General features: G+C 39.5%; 1 protein-coding gene across 8 annotated transcripts in view; it reads left to right on the top strand.

The window, feature by feature from the left end:
- Positions 1 to 25,048, top strand: part of LOC148017235 (uncharacterized) — a 56,927-nt gene extending 31,879 nt beyond the window's left edge. For 3 of the 8 annotated variants that reach the window (XM_087663232.1, XM_087663235.1, XM_087663236.1), the window contains exons 2-8: positions 21,090 to 21,135; positions 21,229 to 21,287; positions 21,378 to 21,523; positions 21,628 to 21,768; positions 23,365 to 23,617; positions 23,702 to 23,861; positions 24,515 to 25,048. In XM_087663232.1, the coding sequence (XP_087519358.1) occupies positions 21,234 to 21,287; positions 21,378 to 21,523; positions 21,628 to 21,768; positions 23,365 to 23,617; positions 23,702 to 23,861; positions 24,515 to 24,657 (897 nt within the window). In that variant the 5' untranslated portion in view covers positions 21,090 to 21,135; positions 21,229 to 21,233 and the 3' untranslated portion in view covers positions 24,658 to 25,048. Of the gene's footprint in view, positions 1 to 3,421; positions 3,487 to 21,089; positions 21,136 to 21,228; positions 21,293 to 21,377; positions 21,524 to 21,627; positions 21,769 to 23,364; positions 23,618 to 23,701; positions 23,862 to 24,514 lie in introns of all 8 variants that reach the window. The other 5 variants (XM_087663231.1, XM_087663230.1, XM_087663233.1 and 2 more) reach the window with 4 other exon arrangements.
- Positions 25,049 to 25,521: the final 473 nt, after the last annotated feature.

The raw sequence follows: 25,521 nt of genomic DNA, 5'->3' as shown, positions 1-25,521 counted from the left end.
AGTTTTAGTCGGGTGGTTAGATTGACCAGAAAGCTCAGATGACTCAGATGACTAAGACTTTTACACTCAAGTAGTTACATTGACTAGAAGCCTATATAATTAGCGGTTTCAAAAAGTGAAACTAGATGCTCATGATCGAAGAAACAAACCATGAACTAGTGAACCTATATAATGAAGTTTTCCAAAAGCTTAATTTGACAACTCCTAAAATTTAGGAGGTTACTATTTTTGAAAGTTGCTCAAATGGAAATTCTATTTACGTCAAAGACTCCGGGATTTCGCAAGGAACAATTTTGTCTCCAGCAACTATCTCAAATTCTTAACCATTTGAGAGATTTTTAGAGTAGAAGGGTTTGGAAGCTTCTTTCACTAGAAAAGTAATATGTGGCATCTAGAAGAGGATATGTGCCATTTTTTAAGAGACAAATAAGTGTACACTTGTCACTTTCAGCAAACACTTGTCATTTGTAGCCTCTACTTTTCACTTTTGAGCACCTAATCCCCACACCTATATATTGGAGGTCTCTCTTTTAATTTGGAACAAGCTCTCATATTGAAATTTTAGCCGCATGCTTTGTACTCTCCTATCTATCTCTCATCCAAGCAACACTTTTTACTTAGCTTGATCTAATTCACACACTAAAGAAGAGAATCAACTTGCTGCTCGGAGTTTGCAGAAATTAGGGTTTCAAAACTCTAGTTTGTATAATTGCAGAAATTAGGGTTTCAAAACTCTAGTTTGTATAATTGCAACTAATCAGGCCTTTTGTATATGGTTTAGACTCTTAGTGCTCGTGGTTTTGTTTCAATAAATTCCTGAAAAGAGGGAGGGGACCGGTTTCGCTCTCAACATGGTGTCAACTCCTCTCTCTCTCTCTCTCTCTCTCTCTCTCTCTATCTTTTAATTTTTCATGGTGATAATTGATCAAGTTGGTTAAGTTCAAAGTATTGTCATTCTCATGTTTTTTCCCACACTTATAGAGAGGATGCATCGCTCCTTGGTTGGTCATAAGGTGAAGGGGGAAATACAATGACCGATGTTGGGCATGGTTCTCAACATGGACAGCAAGCTGAAAATGTGGGAAATGACCCAAATGTTGGCACTTCAATACATAAAGAGATTGATGACTAGCAAGGGGCTGAAGAATTTGATGATAACTTCAAGGATTGAATGCGTTCAGTAGCAAATCTTTTTGTTGAATTGGCAAAGGGTCCCTAGTTTGCTCGATTCATGAATGCCCCAAGGAAGGACAACAAAGGCAAAGAGAAGAAGACACCTTCTACAGCTTCGGGACAGTCACAAGAACTGAAGGAAATGCCTAAGCCTTCTTTGGAAGAGCCCAAAATGCCTGATGAGCACAAATAGTTAGTACCTGTGGGGCAACGAGTGCAAATGCGTGGCCAACTTGGTAGTGCCAATCCATAGAAACATGGGCAGCAAGGTAATTATGCACTTGCGCATGGGACAACAAGGATACTTTGGTGGTGGTACCATTTTTCATGCTATGGTTGGACATGCACCGCATACGGGAATGTATGGCTCAAATCCGTATGGTATGCAACAGCCAATGTATGGCTCACAACACCCAATGTATACGGGTGATGCAAGTGGAATGCCTAATCCCATGCATGGCAGCATAGGCATGATGCTTGGGGCACAAAGCTGGTCATATGGATATGTATATGCACCCCAGGGACTGTTCGAGCACAAGGATTTGGTGCTGGTCATGTAGCAGCATTTGATAGTGCTGGGCTATTATGTAAATACAGCAAACGCACCCTTTTTGCAGCAGCCTATTTATGATAACTTGACTTCCATAGGTCCGCTAAAGGATTATGATGAAGGTGGCAAAGTGTGAAGTTTGAGCCTTTCAGTGGTGCACAAGATAGGTTGAAAGCACTTGTGTTTATTTAGCAGTTTGATGTAGCCTACTTTGGAGGCAACTTCACAGAGGCATCTAAGATATGAAAGGCAGCCACATTTTTAAAGGGAAATGCATTGCATTGATGGTCTACACTTCGTATTCAAGGGAAGTCACCTACCACTCGGGTCTAGTTCAAGCAAATGTTTACTTCAAATTTGTTAACAAGTACCTTTGAAGTAGACATTATGACAGCTTGGAATCTGTTGAATTTCAAAGATTACAAGAACTTGGTTTATTATAATAAGAAGTTTTGGGATGCATTTGCTTCCAGTTACTTCTTATCGCACAATATGCCTCCATGAGCAAGTGGAGAAGTATATTTGTGGTTTGCCAAGGGGTATTTAGGATTTTTGCATTAAGTCCACTATTTCTAGTATGTCTCAGCTTATAGAAATTGCTAATATAGCCGATACATTGTTGCGTGGAAAGAATGTACGATTTTGAGATAGTGATGCCAACCCACATGCCATTGAGGCCAAGGTTGAGAAAAAGGGTAAATTTGAAAGTAAAGTTGAAAATTAGGGCAGTTGATCATCATATGTGTGCTTTGAACTTTGCAGAGGGCGATTATGTATTGTTGTATTTTGAAAAGGTACGACTTTTTTAAAAAAATGAAGGGCAAAGAGAAGTGACTGTATCCAAAGTTGTCTATGAGATACTATGGGCCATTTCAAGTGTTGGAGAGAATCACTGATGCATGTTATAGATTGAAATTGCCTTGAAACTGGCGGATATACAATGCCTTTCATGTGAGCTTGGCTAAGCCTTTTCATGGTGATGTGCTAGAGGATGTATTTGTTGAAATTCAGTTTAACTTTGAGGAGCTCAATGAAATATTGGTATTGGAGCAGATTTTGGTACACAAAGAGCGGAAGATCATGATTTTTGGGATGCTGGTAGAGGAGACTAGTACTTAGGTAGTACCAAGATTGAAGAAGGGGTAAGGTTTCTAGAAGATACTTGGTGAAGTTGCACAATTATTCACCAATGGATGCCAAATGGATACAAGAGGATGACTTGGCAAACCATCCTCAATGGTTGGAGCTCTACCTTGATGCTTTCTAGCTAGAGTCGACTTTAGTTCGGATTCAATCAGGTTCAGCAAAGGAGGATTCCAGAGTATTATCTGATGCTTGTGAGAGAGCTAGCACCTCCGCTTCTTAGTGATGGACAACTCTAGATGTAGTGGATCTGAGATGTATTTAACATATATTCAAGATACTGTAGCTGACAATATGTTTGCTAGGAGATCACTATTCATTAGTGTACTAGTTACTATGTTTGGTATGCATATGGGTATGGTTTTCACTGCAATTTTGAAACTGTACATTTGCATTGATTAATGATCATCGAGATTGGTTAACAAATGCTGGTTTTGAGTGTATAATCATTAATATTTAGTGGTATTCGGTTGGTTTTGTGGACAACAACATATGTTATGATGCCATTGATATTTTAGCCATGGTTTATGTTATGCTGTGGTTTGGTTTTGCCAGATGAGTTGAGCTTATGAGAAATAGACATGTCACGTGATAATTTGGCAATGTTTCTAAGATTCTTTGTGAGTCTTATGTTATGTTATGTTATGTTGATTGGTAATTTTCAGCATGTGTTGGGTATATGGAATGGTTGAGCAATAGTGCGCAATGTCATGTTAACTATGATGCCTTGTAGAAATCCCTATCCACTATTTTACTTTTGTTGTATCTGACAGTGCAATTGAGGACAATTGCAAAGATTTTAAGGGGGAGGACTATCATGAGGACATGTATTTTTGAAACTTCACTTAACATGTGGATTAATTTTTAATCACATGATTAAGCAAATGTTACATATGTGAGGTGTAATTGGGGTTAGAGTAAATTTATGAGCTCGGGACCCGAGAAAATCATGGGATGTCAAAGGCAAAAGTTGTTATAAGTTATGCTACATAAGTGTTTTGTGGTATCTGGTGCTAGTTGTTAGCCTAGGCCATTCATTTAGTCATAAGTGTCGGTTGGTGCTACTAGAGAAGTAGTGTTTAATGGTACCTAATGTCAATTTGATAGTCAAAGATGGTGCAAAGACAGTAAATTTATGAGCTTGAGACCCAAGAAAATCATGGGATTTCAAAGGCAAAAGTTGTTATAAGTTATGCTATACAAGTATTTGGTGGTATCTGGTGCGAGTTGTTGGCCTAGGTTATTCATTTGGCCATAAGTGTTAGTTGTTGGTGATACTAGAGAAGTGGTGTTTAATGGTACGTAACGCCAATCTGATGGTTAAACATGGCATAGAGACACTTGGAAATGAAAGTTTGCTAGCCAATTTAATTATTGATCAGTTAGGTGATTTTTTTGGACACTAAAACAATTATTAGATTAATTTTCAGTATTTAAAGATTGAAAATTAATATTTAATTATGAAAAATACTGAAAAAACCATTTGGTCATTTTGGATTGAAGACTTGTTGGTCATTTTGAACAGTAAAGGGAGTTGGAATACTGAAAGGGATTGGGAAAATCCCATTGTACATCAACCTCTTCTTTAATTAAGTTAAAGAAGTACCATAAGGGGTGCGAGTTTTGGGGCCAACAAGATGTCCGTTGTCCAAGATTGTGAGTTAATTTGCATTTCTCAGTTTTGTAATAAATGTTATTGTTGTAACTAGGTTGTAATCAGGGAATTACCACCCATCTACGGAAGGAAGGCTGGTTTCACGGGGCAGCCAACGAGCATTGTTTGTCCAATACTTTTGGCCTCTCCAAGGTGATCACTTGGATTCCCTTGGTACATTGCCTTTATAATCTTGGTAGGCCATTGGGCAGTCAACGTGCACCCTTTGTTTGATGCCTTGGCTGCTTTGGGATGGGATGCCTTAGGGTCAAAATGAGCTTGAGCTTTTTGGTTTTGGTTTTGGGCTTGAGAGGGAGTGTTGAGCTTAAAATGTGTTACAAACTAATTAGTACTTTTAAACAGTCCCAAACCATGTAATTACCAAAAATCTTCATTAAAAAGAAACACAATCCTAGAGAGTTTTGTGTTCCTTAGGCCAAACCCTAATTTGGGAGGATCCACTTGTCTATAAATAGATAGGCTACCCACCATTCAGCCTATCTCATTTTGCAGGTCACATCAATCCACACTCTCTCTCCTGTTGTGAACACCTGCTTTTCAGCCTACAGCCCACATTCACCAGCTCTCCAGCCTCCATTGGCTGCAGCCCTCACTTGGCGACCGGTTTTCTGCTGCTGCCAGTCACTTTTTGATCCCAATATAGGCTGCATTTGTTGTAGATCTGCCATGTCAGTACAGCTGTCACATGTTTTCTCCTCCAGCAGCTTGTGTTTTTCAGCTAGCCTTGATGATGTCAGCTGCTGCCCTATCAGTGCCAGTTTTCCAGCCTGTTTTTTCATGCTCAGTAGGCCACCTTGCATCAGCTCCCCCTTATTCAGCTGTTGGTTGACTATTCTCAGCCTTAGGTGATCAGATTCCAGCACATTTGGATAGTGCACTACTGCATTCAGCTAGATATAGCCTCTGGGCAATTGCATTTTGGTTACCAGCCTGTTGTCCTCTTCTTCTTAGGATTATTTCAGCTCCAACTTACAGCACTCACATTCCATCTCCAGTGGACCTCAGACTTTGACTACTCCCTCAGCCCGCTCCCATGAGAGCCACCAGCTGTTGGACAGCTCTACCCTTGAACATCTTGTACATTCTTTACTTCATTTACTTCAGATTTCTCCTTCTTCTTTGTTTGTGTTTGTGTTTTTGTGTTTTGCATATTGCATTATTACTCGAGTTATTGTGTTTTAGTTGTATCCATACATTCTATGTTTTTGTGTTTTTGTGTTTTGCATATTGCATTATTACTTGAGTTATTGTGTTTTAGTTGTACCCATACATTCTATGTTTTCTCTGTACAAACCGTGGCATATCTTCGTAGTTCTTTCATGTTTCTCTATTTAGAGGGGGCTTTGGTAACCGCTTCTATGAAGGGAAACATTGGAGGTGGTAAGAACTCTCAAGCTAGGAAGGCCACTCAAAACAAGAGTGGCACCCCTTTCTCAGATGAAACCAAAGACATGAAAGAAACCAAATCCATTTGGTAGAAACTTCCTAAGAAGAATAGATTTTGCACACATTGCCATTATTTGGGCCATGTAAACAAGGAGTGTTGTACTAAGGCCTAGTTTCTTCCGGGTAAGAAATAATAGGAGGCCGCGACTGCATCCATTGGCAGTACCTTTCTTGGACAATTGAGCATTGTAAAGGCCTCTTGTGCAAGTGAACAATTTCCCTATGAGGGACACTATCCAAGTGGAACCTTGCTATGTGTGCATTCTTATCATATAGCATTCATCAATGCATCTCATTGTGTAGTGTACCCCTGAGTGGATCTTGACTTATTTCCATTGGTGGCTCTCTTACCACCATACTTTCATACCTTTTTACCATTTTCTTCATCATTGACACAGTGGATGGGTAGTTCATATAGTCTTCAATTTTTTGATGTTGGATTTGACCATCCCTTCATTTCCCCCATGGAGACAATTATCTTTTCCCCCCCAAAAAAAGGAGATCAAGGTGGTTTCATTACCTTCACAAGTTCCGGTAGGCTTTTGGGTAGTTGACGATTACCCTTTGTCTGATGCCTTGATCTCTCTAGGGTGACCTTTTGGACTCTCAAGGTGAGATAACCATTGCCTTTGTAGTCTTGGTAGGTCCTTGGGCAACCAACATGCAACCTTGGACTGATGTCTTGGTTGCTTTGGGATGGGATGCTTTAGGATATTATGGGCTGAGCTATGCTTGCAGTTTTTTTTTGGTTCCAATTGGGCTTGAGAGGAGGTGTAAGCTCAGAAAATATGCATTCCACCTTAAATCTTCGTCAACTCATTAAAACAACCCGATAACTCAAAGATTACTAAAGTTTCTATGTCCCATAAGCAAAGCACCAAACTTTGGGAGGATCCACATCTATAAATAGAGGCTGCCCATACCACTCAGTTTATCCCTTTTTTGCATGTCATCATTTGTCATGCAGATTTTAGCCATCAAGCCTCCCTTTTTGGTGGTTGTCCAGCCCTAGCGATTGGTGCCATTCATCAGGCAACTTGTTTCTAGCTGCTGCTAGTTGCTTGGCGGTTAGACCAGGTTACATTTGTTGCTCATCTATTGACACTATCAGCTGTTACCATTTTCTTTACCATGCTGCTCTCATTTTCAAGTTCAGCAAGCTGCTCTACATCAGCATATACCTCCTTTGGTGTCACCTAGCCTTTCTTAACTTTTGATGATCAGCTTGTCTCAATGCATTGAATACGGAAGCGTATGGACAAGACTAAAAGATAACGAACACGAGAGAAGAGAGAGAGAAAAGAGGTAGAAGGACACAGAAATCTACAGTCAATGAATGCTGAAATGAAGAAGTCAGATATACAAACGGACTGTCAAAGTATCTCCTTGGGCCGATCTCTCTCTCCACCACTTGAATGACAAGTGAGATGGGCAAGTTGACCATAAATAGCATGAAATATGCCAATAAAATAATTAGAGTGGCTAGCGAAACCGGCTGACTAGCAGCCAATTGGCTGCAAATAGGACCATGGATACCTACAGAATGGATGATCAAGCCACCACCAAGGTGCCTTAGGAGAACATTGATGTTGATGTTGATCCTATCAATCCTTGACCACAAAAAGTAGTCACAATAACTCTCGATGCTTGTCACAAACTAGCTTCATGGAAAGCACATCATGACCATGGATTCTCCACCTTTGGCTAGACTGCCAAAGTGTCCCTTCATGTGACCTAGGGCTAGGAACAAAGACCACTCTCTATCAAGCGAAACATCTTAGCATGAACTTGAATGTCAATCCTGGCTCTAGGATTTTAAAACTTACTAGACTTCAAAAATGCGTATGGGAAGCCGCATTCAGCTTCATTGCACTTGCATATCAACGAGGCTAAGATGCTCCACTACCACCAGCCTCTCACACTTCCTCTCTGGCATTAAAGAATCGTAAGGGATGCCAACACACTAGGGCTAGAAGGTGGTAGGGGAAGCCTTAATGACCTTTGCCTTCACCACAGAAGAGGAGCCCTTTGAAGCCTTGGTTTTTGCCTTTGTTAGAGGGTCTAAGTTGGAATATGAATTTGAAGATGATGACTCATCGAAGGAATCCTTCTTTTTCTTCTTCTCCTCCTCCTCCTCCTCCTTCCACTGTGCTACTAATACCTTCTTACATTCCTTTTGAAGATACCCCTTCTTGCCCCGATGGTAATATTGTGCTTTTTTCTTCTTTTGCATGCATGCCTCTTTGAAGCAATAGCGTGAACATTTGGTGCACTAGCTAGAAATGACATCCTCTCCTTAAATTGCACAAACCAAGACTCTAGAAGAGCTCCAAGGTAAGTAGTCAATGCCTTCAAGCTTGACATTAGTAGGACACCACAAAGGTACTATTGTAGATGAGATGTAGGGAATATAAAATAAAGCAAGAGGGTTAGAGAGATAGGTATGTGCCAAGACTCAGCCTAAAGTTTAAAAGATAGGAGGAACCAAAAGGGAGAAGCTTTTCATGCGTAAGACACCACAGAGGTACTATTGAAGATGAGATGTAGAGAAGATGAAATAAAGCAAGAGGGTTAGAGAGATAGGTATGTGCCAAGACTCAGCCTAAAGTTTAAAAGTTAGGAGGAACCAAAAGGGAAGAGAGTAGTGATAGAAGCACGACAACTAGCACATGTGATCCATCTGCTAAGAAAATGAGGCTGAAAACACAAACGAAATGAGCAATTGATAGCAGGTCTATCAAAAATGGCAATGAATATGTTCCAAACACAAACACAACAGGAAAATATCAGTAGATCACAAGCATAAATAGGATCAGGAAAATGCAGGCAGGTTGGTAGCATTATCGGGTCATCACCTGGGGCTGAAAACTGCCGCCTTGCACAAGAACATTTACTTGGACTTGCCACAAAGTGATCAGCAGCAAAATGCAAGCTCGTGGTGCAGTCTTCTCATGAACAAACGTGAAAACACTAGTTGCAAATTGTAGGCAGTGCTAGAACCAAGTGGAACAGGCTCTGCTATTGTGTCAAAATAGTGGGCAGCAATGGGAGCAAAAAGTCATTGCTGTTATAGACCACAAGAATACAAAGAACAAAGGAAAACATTGTAAAGAACATAAGAACCCAAAGAGAATATTGTTGGCAAACGGAATCCATATACCAAGGCACAAGAATAGCACAAAGGCTTATGCATTGAGTCACTAGTAGTGTGCACTAGGACGCAATAGTACTGAAGGATCAGTATTTGAAGGATAATTGGAGTAATTGATTGGAGGAGGAAGTCTGCCTATGTAGGAAGTGTGCCAGACATCATGACTAGTCAGCCAACCATAAACTGGTGCCCTAAATCAGGTCGTCCACTAAAAAATATGACTAGCACAAACTGTTGAAATGCACCTCATTGCATAGACTCATCCATGACATGTACACTTGGCTAACAAATCCACCAATCCCATGTGGTCATAGAGCCATGCCTGCCCTAAAATCATGTCAACATTGAGAAGAGGAGCCACCTTCTGAGTATCTTGAAGCTCCAAATTTTCTATCAGGCTGGCTACATCCTCCACTTGCTCCCTTAAGTGGTATTTCTTACCTGTGGTCTTCTTCTAAGGCTAAAAAGCTTGCCCAATGGGTTGTGCCATACTAATGAGTACTGTAGACCATATTTCTTAACAAACATGTCTTGGATCAAATTCTTAGATGCTCCTTCGTCCACCAAGCAAAGTATTGAACGGCCCATGACCATCATGTGTGCAAGCATGAGATTATGATGGCCAAAGGAAGAAGAGTCCATGTCTCCCAAGGGTGCTATCTTCATGGTAGAAGTTGTGATGGATGAAGATGTGGTTGCCTTCATAATCTGGACTCTTGCCTTGAAAGTTTCGTCCTTTGAGTCAAGATTCTTGGGGCAATTCTTGACGCTATGCCCCATCTGCTTACACGTGAAACACTTATTCTTTTCCCTAGCTTCTTACTCTTCTTTTACTTCTCATAAGTAGTAGGTGTTAGTAGATTAGTAAGCTCATGAGTGAGTTTGTGTGTGGTTTAATGGCCTACGCACAATAGTTTATTATGTGCATTTTTTTTGTGTTTGTTTTTTAGGTTTTTGTCATTATTCTTATGGCCAACCTGATTACTTTATTGGCCTAGATGTTGGCTGATGTGATCTTGATATTGGCATATTTTTCCTATTGGTTCATTGATTTCCTCCTTACTTATTCGTCACTTGCAAGTCCTGTCGGAGAGAGGGAGCCGATGCCAATGCTATGAACTCATTGTTATACACAATTGTCTCAATTCTTGGTATATGGATTCCATTTCCTGAGCATTCAATTGTGCTCTCTTTTTGTAGTGTTCTTGTTTTCTTCTAGTTCTATCTTCGGTCGCAGTCTCTAGTGTTGTGCAGTCTATTACAGGAGTCTTCTATCACTTGCATCGTTGCATCCACTTTTGACATGGTATGAGATGTCTATGTTTGGGCCTTGGGTGCTGTTTCCTACTGTGGACTGTCTACCCTCAAACTGTTTTCTTGGTGATCAATTTTACTTTGTCTGCTGCAGCGTGGGCAACCAATTTCTGGGTGTATTTACTTACCCTCATGTGTGAACACACATTATTGCGTGTAAAAGTGTGTGTTTAGGTGTGGACACCTTTTACAACACTGATCATTAAATAAGGGTCAAAGGGTTAGTTACATAGTGTCATGGGGACGTGAAATTTTGAGATGCTTTAATCTTATCGAGAACATTTAATTAAGTTATTATCAAATGTGCAAGGTTGTTTTGCACATGTGATGCACATGGCAGTTATTTCATGGTAACAGGCCAAGGACCCCAAGGATGTAATGGATGTTAAAAACAAAAGTTGTAATAAGTTATATATGAAAGATACTAGGTGGTACTTGGTGTGAGATTTGGACCTATACCAATTTATTGGCTACTAATGTCAATGGACATTAGAGACTCAGCATTAATTAATTAATCAATGCCGGTCTAAGGGTCAATAATTGCTAAGGGATACTTGAAAGACAAATTGGCCTAGCCTATTTAATTATTGGTTGGTGAAATTTATTTTTCGAGCACTAGAATAATAATTATGTTAATTTTCAAAATTAATATTCTGAAAATTAACCTTATAAGTTGGATAATGGTGAAAAATGGGATTAGAAGGTTGCCACTTGGCAAAACTTGCCTACACAAGTGAAAAAAACGTTTTAAGGGGTTGATGGAAGTCTATTCTAGCATTTGTGAGATAGAAAAAGGTTGTTAGAGAGCAAGGAGAGGTTGATGATGTGATTTGTAGCCACCAAGGATCAGTCCTATAGCAAGTGACAACAATTTGGAGCCTTTCAAGAGTAGGTGATAGTAGTCCAAGGTCCTTCTAGTGCTGATAATATCATATAAGAGGGGGCAACAATCTTTTTGATAGGCCTAACCTGTAGGTGACAACTTTCATGGCTGTTTGAACAGTAGGACAGCAGTAGCTTTTCAGTGTTTCTTGTGATGGAACTCTGAAATTTCTCTCTCTAGAGCATTCTCTCATTCCCTAACCATCTCTCAAGTTATCTCAACATTTTCTAGTAGTTTAAGCCATCGCAAAAAGAGACTTTAGTCAATCTTTGCTATAAATCCTAATTTACAACAGAAATTAGAGTTTTGACAACCACCTCAGGATGCATGCTCAGAATTGAGGGTCTAGAACTTGAATTCAAGCAGCTAAAATTAAGGAATTTCAGGGAGATTCAAAAGGCTAGCCAGCCAATATTAGATTTAGGGTTGAATTTATCTTTCAAGGAGCAAGGTAAAGGCCAATCCCCAAGTAAACCAAGGGAAAAATTGGTTTGGAGGCTTGTTTGTCAGTTTTAATAGCAAGAGACACTTGGATTAGCAGAGGAGGTCAGAGGATTTCTCTTGTACTCTATCGATTTGTAATAAAAGTTAAATAAATACCACAAGGAGTGCTAATTTTGGGGCCAATAGGCTGTCCAATGTCCCAGATTGTGTAGTAAAGTGTGCATTTTCAGTTTATGTGAATTTAATGCTTGCTGTAAATAGTGCTTAATCAGGTTATTTATCACCCTATCCGAGGAGGAAGGCTGATTTCACATAGCCTAGCCCATGTATTTAGGCCCTATCACTTGTATTTTCATCACATTTACCTTAACTATCATTATCAATCTATTTCTTTCAATTTGTATGTACTTACAAGAGAACTCTCTCTCTCTCATTATCAATCTATTCTTTCAATAGTTGATATGATTATGAGTGTAGTCACTTGGGCTAGCTTACAGAGAGAAGTGGAGCTAGGCACGTAGACACATTGTCAAGCAAGGACATTCTTCAAATGCCTTGTGCGGAATAAGCAATGAGTACTTAACTAAAGCAGAAGCAGAGACATCCTTTATTTTTGGGATGGGTTAGCAAGAGTGCATGGAAGATGTTTCATGAAAAACAACCCCCCATACAAATTACATCACTAGGTACTTGGCTTGACTATGGAAGATAGTTCTATGATTTGCTAGGACAACCACCTTTTTGGCCTCTACGGGCCTTTAGATCAACACAATCGTCCTTCTTCACCATGGTTAGGGATGCAATTTAATGGAAGGGCACAGGATGAGTATGGGCTAGTGGCAGAACATTTCTCACATGCTTGCAATATACTAGCTTGTGATTTGAGCATCAAATTGCTGATTTTTTTAAGATCCCCTCCATAAAGAGCTCTTCTTCTCAATTGCAATCCTTCTTCTCTTGTTTAGCTATAAATATGAGGCGTGGGGAGTAGTTAGAGAAGCACAAGGAGACCCCAAGAGGCTGTGAGAGAGAGGTAGAAGAATACCCCTCCAAGAGATTGCGAGGAGCTTGAGAGAGAGAGAGAGAGAGTTACCCCGAGAGGCTGCGAGGGAGAGAGTTCGCTCAATTGCCCCTATCTCGATCTTCGACTAAGCCATTTTCTCTTACACTCTTACATCTCAAATTCATTTCTCATTCTTTATCTCTCAAATCTACTTGCGGACGATGGCCCCCAAGCGAAAGATCTCTCCAAATGCTGAAACTCTCATCACAACCAACGGGACCGCGAACCAAGGAATCGCAACTACGGAAAACGCATCTCTTATGAATTAGGTGCACCCCGTTGTATCGAGAAAAATAAATTGGGAGAAAAGAATATTTACATTAATTATCACAACTTAATTGAGTATGTTTTGAGATAATGAGCGTACTAGGAAAATTTTATTCATCGCATTCATATCAGGTGATTGATTAAATTTGCACTTAGCAGTTAAATTGCACATAAATTGCATGAAAATTTCATGCTAATATATATATAAAAAGTTTCAAGAATACGTATTAAACTACAATTAAGCCAGATAGATTTTTTGCATCCGTATCCATTTGCTTGGTTGAAATAATAGGAAATCCTATTACATCTCACAAAACATAGATTGAACTTGTGATAGAATAAGTAGGGTTCCTAGGAAGTTGAAAGAATTTCAAATCCTAAAGTGTTAGAAGTTGGAAGGATTCTTCTCAAGGCCCATCTTGCTTAAAGTTGAAAGGAATTCAAAGTCCTTAAGTAACTATATGAATTAGCGACACCCTAGTTCAAATGAATACGTAGGGTTTCGTTGTAGGGAAGCCAATGTCCCAAATTGCAATCAACATTGCAAGGATACTCCTTCATTCAAAAGAATGAGAAAATTAAATTATATTATCTTTGGAAATCTCAAACAATAACGGGGTTAAAGCCGAGACTAGATGCTATCGCATCAAATCGGAATTTTCTCTGGCAAAGAGAACAAAGAATTGTCTAGTACATATTGTGCACTTTTGCTTGTGTTTATACTTAGGAACACTTGTTTAGAAAATGACTCATCTAACAAAGCAAAAGATAAGAAGAAAATCCTTCAAATTGGATTCAGGTTGAAACACCTGGGAAAGGTGTGTTGAGTACCTCAGCTAGCCCCTAACCCTATCCAAGGGGGTTTTTGATAGCCACATTGGGAATGTGGACCGAACCCATCGTGAGAGATCTCTCCGTAGAAACTTCTGTTCGTAGGAGGATGCTCGGATGCCAGGGGAGACTTTGGCTATAAATCCCTTGCCTTCAGGTTCTACTTAGATGGTCTATGTGACTCGGGAAGGAATCTCGAGGCCCTGTTACTAGTGTAAGGGCGGAAACTTGGAGGAAAATAAGACGCATCCTTACGGATTGTGGGAATCGTTTTATGGACGGGATTTGTATCTCAGTTGAAATTTTAATATAAAGTTTATTTTCAAGGAATTTGTTTGAACTGCTTTCGTGTCAGTACATAAAATTACGTAAAGGAACATGTGACTAACGGGCTAATTAAGGAAGCTGCTTGTATGTGTTACCACTAATGTGCCCTTAGGTAAGTAGGAAACTAAAGCTATCAAGGGAAGCGGGTGGACGGAACCCCCGATGGATTCGACCGTCCTACAACAAGGTGGTCCCAGAGACTTGGGAGGTTTCTCAACATTCAAATTGCGATGACGTATTAACCTTAGATAATGTAGGGTAGAACCCTGGCTCATATCATTTTAGGGGATCGGAATGAGACTTTACCCTACGGGTAGATAGGTTGAGTAATCCATCCCTCTCGTTTTCCATTCTCTTTGAACTAAGTGCGATATGAGCCGGCCTCGGTTTAGATGCTCTGTGCAAAGTAGATCGTCTGAAGACCGACGCTAGAAGGCTGTAGAATGACTTGAGCTTTAGATCGTCTGAAGACCGACGCTAGAAGGCTGTAGAATGACTTGAGCATTAGAAACCGAGGAAGATTCATGTCGATCCTAATAGGGTTTACCGATACGTTTTGTTGCGGGGTAGACTCCGGAGTCGCTAATCGACAAACCCTGTGACATTCCGTGGGAGTGCTAGGCGGCATCTTTTAGATCAGACACCTGATGGACTACTAAAACGTGTCGCGACCTAGGCACATTATAAGCTAGGGGCATCATTTGTAGTCATGAATGTACTCTTGAGAGCAATGATCTTTTGGTACAAATTATGGGATCTTCCATGTCATAGATACTCCAAATTGACACTAACTTTATCTAGATAACTAGGAACAGAGAGCAAGTAGAACTATTGGTTTTCATAGATGACTATCTAGATAAGCTGTCACATGGATGTGAAATTTTGAGATGCTTTAATCTTGTTGATAACATTTGATTAAGTTATTAATCAAATGTGCAAGATTGTTTAGCACATGTGATACACATGGCAATTATTTTATGGTAATTGACTCAAGGACCTCGAGGATGCAGTAGTTATCAAAGGTAAAAGTTGTGATAAGGTGTCAGTTTTGATCCTAAGACATTTATTTGGCCAATAAGTGTCAATGTTGAGATCTAATTAATGCCAATCTAAGGGTCAGCAGAGATTGGATACTACTCAAGGTTACAAATGGTTTAGCCAATTTAATTGTGAATGGTCATATTTAATTTTGGGCAAGATCAAAAGAGATAAAATTCTGTGTCACGGAAACGTGAAATTTTAAGATGCTTTAATCTTGTCAATAACATTTGATTAAGTTATTAATGATATGTACAAGGTTATTTAGCACATGCGATACACATGACCATTATTTCATGGTAATAGGTTCAAGGACCCTAAGGATGTAGTATGTGTTAAAGACAAAAGTTGTGATAAGTTATGCCAATAAGGTTTTGGTGGTCAGTTGGTGTTAGTTTTGGCCCTAGGACATTTGTTTGGCTAATAAGTGTTAGTGGTGAGACCAAGGACTAGCATTGATTATCTAATTAATGCCAATCTAAGGGTCAATAAAAGTTGGATACCACTCAAGATTGTTTAGCACATGTGATGCACATGGTAATTATTTCATAGTAACAGCCTCAATGATCCCAAGGATGCAGTGGTAGGTGTCAAAGGCAAAAATTGTGATAAGTTATGCCAACTAGGTTTTAGTGGTCAGTTAGTGTCAATTTTGACCCTAGGATGTCATTTGGCCAATAAGTGTGAATGATGACACTAGGGACTAGCATTAATTATCTAATTCATGCGAATCTAAGGGTCAATAGAGGTTGGGTATCACTCTAGGTTGCAAATGGCCTATCCAATTTAATTATGGATGGGAACAATCCTCAAGTGCCCACTAGTCTTATAGCCATCCTTCATGGTCACCTAATCTCACATGCTACCACCTATACCACATCATAGCCGCGGATGTTACCTAACTCATCCTTGTGTCCTGTCCAACGTGCTTCTTGCCTGGCAACCTCCTCCTCTTGCTTCACTTGCACCTCTCGACTTGTTTGTTATGCTTGCTTCAACCTACCTTGTTGCATGACTCTTAGGCTGCCATGTGACAAACTACCCTCCTTATTGATCTTTGCTTTACATGTAGCCCATCAATAGCCAAGTCATTAGCCAAGCGTGCTTTTGCCCAGCTTAATCAAACTTTATTTCCTAAGGTTTAATCCTATGCCCTTTGAACAAAAATACGCGTTCACATAAAAGAAAAAGGGTACATCTATCCTTTTTTATGGGCATTATCATGTCCCTCACACTTTTGGTTGGCCACACATAGGACTTGCATAACTCTTCATGAACTTTGCTAAGCACTTCAAGGGCATCATTATATTTTTGCGGGCATGTGTCACACATTGCATTTGCTTGGTGATGAAATTATGGAGGGTATGCGAGCGAGCCATTCATATAATAAGAATGTGTGTAAGAAAGATGATGATTTATGGTTGAGCAAGTACATGAATTTATAGCTTTTCAGCTTCGACACACTTTCCTCTCTTTGCTTATGGGATGCATTCTATCCATTTGTGTGTGACCTCTATGATTACCACCTCATTTATTCTTATTCATCCACATTTCTTAGACCTAGTTCCCATATGCATCAAATATGCTAACAAATCCCCCCTTGATATGCGGTTGGTCATTACTGATTGCTACTATCATTAAGAATGCGATTACAAAATAAGATTGCCCCTCATGAGTCCCCTATCGTACTCATAAGTTTGTGGTGTGACTAGGATGTAAGCAAATAGCTTTGGATTGTTTTGGAAAGTTGTCCCCTTGGCTACATCATCGGTGCAAATGGTGGACATTACAATTGTAGGATTTAGAATAGGTGTCCATTGGATAGAGATACATCATTGGATTTATTTGGTTTAGATACATCATGATTTTAAAGCAGGTTGTTTCCATAGTTTGCTTGGTTAAGGTAGCACTCCCTTTTGAAGTGGCTAAATCCTCTACAAATTGTGCATTGATTTTTTCCTTTGTTTCTACAATTCTTTTCTTCATGATTAGTTAGTCCACAATGATTGCATTTAAGCCTTGCATTTCTTGTAGTGATAAAGACATTGTCACAAGTAGTGATTGAAGTGCTCCTAGCAGATTTAATTTTGCTCTCTTTCTAGTAAGGATGTCTCAATGTCATGCAACTTCAAGTCTTTCATATTAGATAATGTTTCAACGAAATTATGATAACCATTTGCATCACAGCATGCTAGTAAATTAGCTTTGGCTTGTTGAGAAATAGACAAATATATATGCTCCAGGAAGAAATGACGTGAATCCCATTGCACAGTGAGGAGAGTGAAACAACTCAACTTCTATGAAGCATTGTACTTAACTATCACTTTCACAATGATGAATACAATATCATGATGCTTTCCACTTTCAATTAATGTCATTGTCATTGTCATTGTCAGTCCAATTCACACGATTGTATTTATGAGTCCAAGGTTCCATCTTGGAACCTAATTCACTTGTGTAATAGTTGTCTACTCATTGTCCATATCAACATGAATTTAGTCTTCACCTTCCAACCTCCATAGCTCCTGCCATGCTCTAGATCTGACATTTTTACATGGTATCAGAGCTTAGCTATGCATTGCATAACTCCCCTTTTTGCTCTCTTAGTCCCTCTTAACCTCAGGTCAGCTCAAATCCAGCTCATGGTTCCATTTCTCACTTCCATCTCCACTTGACTTTGTGACAGCCATAGCCAAAATAGCACCTATCTGACTTTGAGCTTGTGGATCTCTCAAATCAGAGCATATCTCTTCAAGCTCTCTTTTGGAGATCTCTCTCTTGACTCCCTAGGTAACTTTCTATCACTTCAGACACTAACATTGCCCTGGCTATAGCTCAGCATTGACGAAATTTGAGCTCGTTGTTGAAACTGCATCTACTGATGTTCGTACGACTTGCTCTCCTTGCACACAGCGGATTACTCGCCGTCACCATAGGGCAACTGAAGCTCTACCTCCAAGCTTTCTCTAGCTCAGAGGGTTTCCTAAATGATCTCTTGTATGAGCTGAAATCTGAGAAAAACCAGTCAGGTACAAAAACCCTAACTGTGGACTCCATAGCCACTCAAGCTTCAAGCTCATCTTTCCTACATTTTCTCACTTTTGCCACTTGAACCAAGTTCCTACCACAGAGATCTGTAATTTCTAGCAAAGCATCACACTAAATCAACAAGCAAGAAAAAGATCAAGCTTCAACATCCGACATTGAGCTCCAAGATACTATTTTTTTAATACTCATGCAATGTTGTTAAACACTAATTACCTTGTGTCTCTTGACACATTGAAGTACAACTCTTTTGTTGGCTGATTTGCTGCTGATCAAAAATGGTAAAGCTCGAACAAATAGTAAAGTTCAATGGACAAGGCTTCCATGCTTGGAAGGAAAATACCATGTACCACCTCATGAGGAAAGACCTTTGGGATCTCTTTGAAGATGATGAAGGTGATGCAGATGACGGGAAAGAAGATTCAGAAAGTGGGATCTTTGCAATAGCTTCACCAAAACCCAAAGAATGGAAGAAGATGAATAACAAGGCACTAGCATTATTGCTTGGGGACTAAGTGATGATGTGCTACATCATATCTCTGGCATTAGAGATGCTAGAACTGCTTGGGAGAGACTTGATAGGATCTTTGGTACCCAAGCAAAGAATTCAAAGGTAAAATTACTCATGTAGTTTTATAAACTCGATATAAAAGATAGTGCTTCCATGACCATACACATTAACAAGTTCAAGAGCCTAAAAACCCAGCTTGCAACTCTTAAGAAGAATATTGATGAAGATGAAGCAATAACCGTATTGCTTACAAGTGTAAATAAGGATCCATATGACAATCTTGTGTCCACCCTAAGTAATGATCCAAGTCTCTTACTTAAAGATATTGAATACTCACTACTTGATGGAGAAAGCAAAGTTAAAAGCAAGGATGCAAAGGAATACACCACAAAAAATAGTCTCTTGTACACCAAGGACACTTATGGAGCAAGAGGCCGTAGTCGAGGACTCAACATCAACAACAAGGATCGGATTATATGTCATTTTTGTGGCAAGACTAGCCATACAGCAAGTGAATGTTTCCACAAGAAAAGAGCACAGTAGATGCAGAATGATCACTACCAGAACCAGTTCATGAATGAAAAAGAAGAAGAAGATGCTTCCGCTACCATCAACAACTCTGATAGATTGTTCTAAAGAAATTTCATTGTATCTTTCATATGTTTTTCCCATAGTGGATTTCTATTTTTCCCTTAGTAGATTTGCTTTGTAAAAAACCCTTACTAAAGATTTAAAGTTTCAAGCTTTAACTTGACTAGACTGCCTATGAGCTAGTCTCCCGAGCCATGTCATGTAGGGGGGGCAAAATCCAGCAAGTGTAAGGACTCATCATTTGAGGTGGGGTGTTGAGAAATAAACAAATGATGTATGCTCCAGGAAGAGATGTCCTGAATCCCATATGCATAGTGAGGAGAGTGGAACAACCCAACTTCTATGAAGTATTGTACTTGACTATCACTTTCACAATGATGAATACAATATCATGATGCTTTTCTCTTTCAATTAGTGTCATTGTCATTGTCACTCCGATACACAAGATTGCCTTCATGAGTTCAAGCTTCCATCTTGGAACCTAATTCGTTTGAGCCAAAATACTCCTCACCTCAATCTCACATGCATTCTAGCCTCACTGCTCTTTGCAGCTTGGCATGAACAGAAGAAGTTGTGATAGCTGAATGCACTAGGATGATTGCCATGATGATCCACCACCATCGATTGATAGGAAACTAAGAGTGGCTTTAAATAGTCTGAAACTCTTCAAATAAATACAAAAGTATGCCAAATAGAAGCCACTTTTTGATCATTAAAATGATCATGTAGGGCCATTTTAGATGTTCAAAACTTTGGTCAATTATGTATCCATGCTCTGAAAACTTTTTAAACAGAGTTTTAGTCAATTATGTATCCATGTTCTGAACACTTTTTAAACAGAGTTTTACCTCTTTCTACCACCAAAATGTGTTTGTTTTATCAAGGAAAACGCTGCCATGTCATAGGTGCACTACATTTGTCAAGAGGATCTAGAACATTTTTGGGTTGGCCACTTCGGGCCTCCCTATGTTCCCATGTCTTGTTTATGCATATGGCTGTAAATAGGCAGCCCCAGCCCCAGTGTTCTTTGGCCATGTTTACCTACATCCCTTGTGAGTGAGTTCCTCTCTTATGCCCTTGCCCTTACTACCATTGAATCTGATGATTCATATCCACATTCATTTATTACCTTCATGCCTTTTTGAGCTTTCCTGTCACATGCACTTTCATACTTGCATATTTGGATGTTCACAAGGAATCGCCCTTTGTATTGTCACAACTTGACAAGCAAATTGGAAATTACAAATTCGTACCATCTGAACTAGATGTACAATATGTTATGGAGGAATCACATTGGCACATAGGTCATTGAAGCATCTTTTGTTTGCACCAAGAATGTACTATAATGTAGGGCATAACACTTCAATTACTTCTTCAAAGTGTCTTCGTTACCTCGTTTATACTGGTATTACATGCCCCTGATGATAAGCAAAAACTTTGAATAAAGATTGCCAATGTGTGAATTTTATAACATTTGTTAGTTTAAAATCTTTCCACAGTTCAAGTATATGGGCTTCTTTGATCGATGTGTTTTGCCTCATCCATCTGGTTGTGAGTCTGCATGGGTTTATATGCCTGACAATTGCATAATATATAGTCAAACCATCTGATCTACAGCTGAGCAATTGTACATACAGGGCTGCAAGGGATGGGAATTTGGAGAAAGTTAGACAACTTCTACAGGTTGGAATCTGGAATTGCGATGGCATCCTTATGTTATGTATCACCTGAAGAGGGCTACATGGCTACTATGATTTCTAAATTTGTTTGCTGCAGGATAGATGGGCGATAGTCCAAATGCAAGGGACAAGAAGGCCAAAACACCTCTGCATGAAGTATGGTTGGTTGCATCACTTTCCTTGATCTGATATTTTTGTAGTAAATGGTTGTGCTTGTTGATTTACAATGAGACGTACATCTTACAGGCATGTGCTCATGGTCATGAGGAATGCACAAGAGTACTTTTGGAACATGGTGCTCTAATAATGCCCCACAAAACAAATGGCTTTACTCCCCTTCATTATGCTGCTGCTGGGGGCCATGAGTTGCTCGTGCAACTTTTGACTTCAAAGTTGTATTCACTACTTTTGTTGTTTATCTGAAGCTAAAGAATATGGTTACTATTCATCTACTTATTGCATGCTATGTCTCATAATTTTCCCTGTTCTTTTCTAGGGGTGTAGATGTCAATGAAGGTGACTACAAAGGAGAAAGAGCTCTTGATTTAGCTGCAAGAGCTGGTTCAGTTTCAGTACTGAAGGTTCTTCTATCCAATGGTGCTGATGTAGCTTTGAGGACAAAAAATGGTCGAAGCAGGTAAATTTTATATCATAAATAAGAAAGCCAGGTCTAGATTTTCTTTGTTGAACTAGGCAGGTTAACTAGTAACACTAAGCTGTTTTTAATGGCAATAATAAAAAATAAAGAATGCAAAGAAGTAAAAGCCAGTTGCAGATTTTTGCATGGGACGGGAACAAGAGGGCACCAAGGCAGTTGTTTTTACTGCCAATAATCAACTACCATCATCTTGAGTAGAATCAAAGTGCTGTGAACTAGTTCGTAATAACTTCCTACACATCTAATTGGCTTTTTATATTCCTGGAGCTTGTCCAAAAGTGACCTACTGGTCAGACTCGGTTCTGCAAGCTTATTCTTTGCAATCCTTTATCTGCTAGGCCACTCTTCTTCCAAGTGGAGGATTTTTCTGCATGCACCTTGACCATAGTACAATGATGGGTTTCCGTATGTAGAATTCCCTGTCCTTGTCCCATTCAGTATGCAAGCTAGAAAATCGCTGTCCCATGTTAGTGTGAGTTTGTCGTACTCCTCTTTTAGATATATACACTTTCCTCTTTGAAAACCTATTTGATTTCTCCCTAGCAGGCTTCTAGTCCCCTATTTTGTCATTGCCCCCTTTTTTCTATTGCATCCTGCCCATAAATATCCAATGTCCATTAATGGAGCTTCAAGCATCCATCCTAGCGTAATTTTGAGACAAGATGGTAGCTTTAAGCAACCTGCTCATTTAGATGGCAGGGAATGGCCATGCTTTTAAAATCTTGGCTATGCTGACTGTGGTCTATGTAAAACTGTGCTGGTTTATACTTCACCACATGGAGTGATCCAGAATAGAATTCTTAGTTGTCCTGTAGTCCCAAAGGCGTAAGGCAGGGGCAGAGTTCACCATAGCTTAGCTCATAGCATTGGAAATTTCGAAACAAATTTGAAGGGAGACTTGAAAGCTTGTGAGGAAGAAGGCTTGGGACCTATTTCTACTGTCTTGGTCGTGCTGGCTGTGGCTTGAGTTGTCCCTTGTTCACCTTTGCTTGTCTGCTCTTGCTAGAAAGGCGCCCTTCTCTTGCAAACATAGCAACGTAATTTGGCATATTCTGAACATTTCCCCCGTGCCAAAACCTTCTTCTTCCACCTTGGGTTTATCCTCCATGGCTTCCCAGGTGTACAGCAACAAAATCTGCATCCCCTGCCCCAGGCCGCTTTAAACTACTATACAAATCAAAATTAGTGGGATAAAGTCAATGAGGAACTAACAAGACTCTTGGAAGGATCTGTAAGATGCACTCTAACCTTACAAGTAACATTCAGCAAGCATATCCTCGAACATGGAATTGTAGATGCTTCATAGGTATTCTATGATAACCATAAATTGAGAATTGTGAGATCAAAGCATGAGTGTAAGAAGTGGATGATGGATTTTTCTTTAACATCATTTAAGATTTTTAAAGTTTTGAAATGGCCTATAGAGAGTTTGATTGGGCAAAACTTGTCAAGGAAAGTTGGTTGGCATTAAACATAATGATCCATTATAATGAGCTTGATAATGCATTGAGTATAGTTGCAATGTTCTTTTCATCTAGAATGGAAATTCTTGAGGTGCATATTCTTTTGAATCAGTTTACATACAGCTGCTCTACATGGGCATGAACAAGCAGTGCAGGTTCTACTCTCAGCTGGATCTGATCCATCAGTCCCAGACAAAGGAGGCAGCTTCCCTATACATGAAGCAGCTATGGGGGGCAATGTACAATGCATGACATTACTTTGGAGGAATGGTGCAGATCTTAATGCAAGTGATGGCTGTGGCTGCACACCTCTCCATCATGCTGCCAGAGTTGGTGATTTAGAAGCATTACGCTGGTTGATTCAGGTAAGACTTTCCCTATAGAACTCTGCAAACTGCTGTTTTGCATGGAGACCTTCTCTAACCTCGATGAAAACCTGTCACACACAGAAGGGGGTAAATGTGGAGGCAAAGGATGTGAACGGTTCAACACCCTTGTATTGGGCTGCAAGTAGAGGCCAAGCAGAGGTGGTGAAGTTTCTAGTACATGAAGCAAAGGCAGATGCTTGTACGAGTAATCACTATCGTACTGCTCTGCATGTATCAGCAGGTGTGCTATTTTGATGAACTTTTGGCTGTAGACAATTAACCTTCCCTGTTCTGCCTTTATGTGAAAACAAAGAAATCAATCATATTTTGATAGCTACTCTCTCACTTCTGGTGTAGCAGTTCATCTTTTATATTGTAGAGATCCATTGGTGGCTTAGCAGTACAATATCTCACTTGCTTTTTGTTTTTGTTTTAAAAAAAAAACATTTTGGCCTGTTTTGGAGTGATGTCTTGGCTTGTGTTGGTGTCATAGGAGGCCCAGTATAACATGCTCCCTTTTTTTGGGGGGTCTATTTTCTCTTTGTTTCAGGCCATTTTTCACATTCTAGTCAAATTAATAAAATGCAAGGACAAGGGCACAATCTAGTGCCTCTATTTTATCCTATTTGGCACAGTACTACATCAAAGATCAAGTGAATTTTTTTCCTCATCCATTCACATTTATAGGCCGGTTTTGGCATGATAGGAAGAAATGATATGACCCTTTCTGTTTTTGGCTCATTTGTTGGGTAGCTCAAGATTAGACATTCAAGGTATGGATTACTTTTAACATGCAATGTGGTAGCAAGCGTTGGTTTTGAATTGAAGAACATTGTAAATACATTTCCTTCAATCTTCTGGATGCATTTCTAAATGGAAGATTCTTGCATGCAGGTTGGGGACATGTTGACGTATGTGAAATACTCTTAAAGGCTGGTGCTGATACAAAGGCAAGAGATAAAAGTGGAAGAACACCATCTGAAGTTGCCAACATGTGTGGTCATCAAACACTTGGTAGTATGCTAGCAACAAAATGATCATTTACTAACCAGTATGAGAAAAATAAATGCACTAGTGGTTAGATTCTTTTGAAGGCATGGCTTGGCTAGGTGATGTTATTGCAGTGAGCAAGCTCATAGAATATCACAAGTATTCATGTTTTGCATTCTGATGAGCTAAAATGATACAAAAAGTAGAACTAGCTTACTTCCTCAAAATGTAATTGTTTTCTATTTCATCATTTGCAAATTGCAAATTTGTGTAACATACTTACTATTCCTTTCTATCCTATCTTCATAGTGTATTTGGCCTTAATAGTATTAAGGCTACACTTACTTCCTTAGCATGCAAGATGGGTAAAGCAGGATTATTTTGTGTTTTCTGTCCATATATGTAAGATACTTTTTTTTCCCTCTATCTTCATTTGCAAATGGCCAAATTTGTGCGGAGTATGCTTAGTTTTTGTATCCTATCCTATCTTCACAGCATTTTTTTCTCACTTTTATAAAGGGTCTTTCTTTGTGAGAGTTCTTTTTGTGGGCATGCTTACTTGCATGACATAGAAGATATGGTGGCTGGCCATGGGGTTATGGAAATCCAGCAATAAAAAAGAAAGTATATGCTCCTTCTAGGAACACATGCATACTTTGCTTATGCCTCTGTAAGATTGCTTATTCTACTAGCTCCAAAAGCACAAGTCAAGCTAGAACTCAAATGTTAAAAAAGGTTAGCAAACCTTAAAAGAGTTTCATGTCTTATAAGTTTCGATATTTGGTGGCTTGTTGGATGTGAAGCACAAGGTTTTGGGAGCACCACTTAGCTCTATAAAAGTTAAACAAGATTTGGGGTATTTGAGCAGCCAAATTTGCATATTGACCTTCTGCAAGAATACAAACTTTGAA

The sequence above is a fragment of the Lygodium microphyllum genome, chromosome 22 (assembly GCF_053477565.2).
Source record: "Lygodium microphyllum isolate KBCC chromosome 22, Lygodium_microphyllum_v1.1.10, whole genome shotgun sequence".
NCBI lineage: Eukaryota > Viridiplantae > Streptophyta > Polypodiopsida > Schizaeales > Lygodiaceae > Lygodium > Lygodium microphyllum.
The sequence above is the reverse complement of the archived record's forward strand: the minus strand, read 5'-3'. Positions and strand labels throughout refer to the sequence as shown.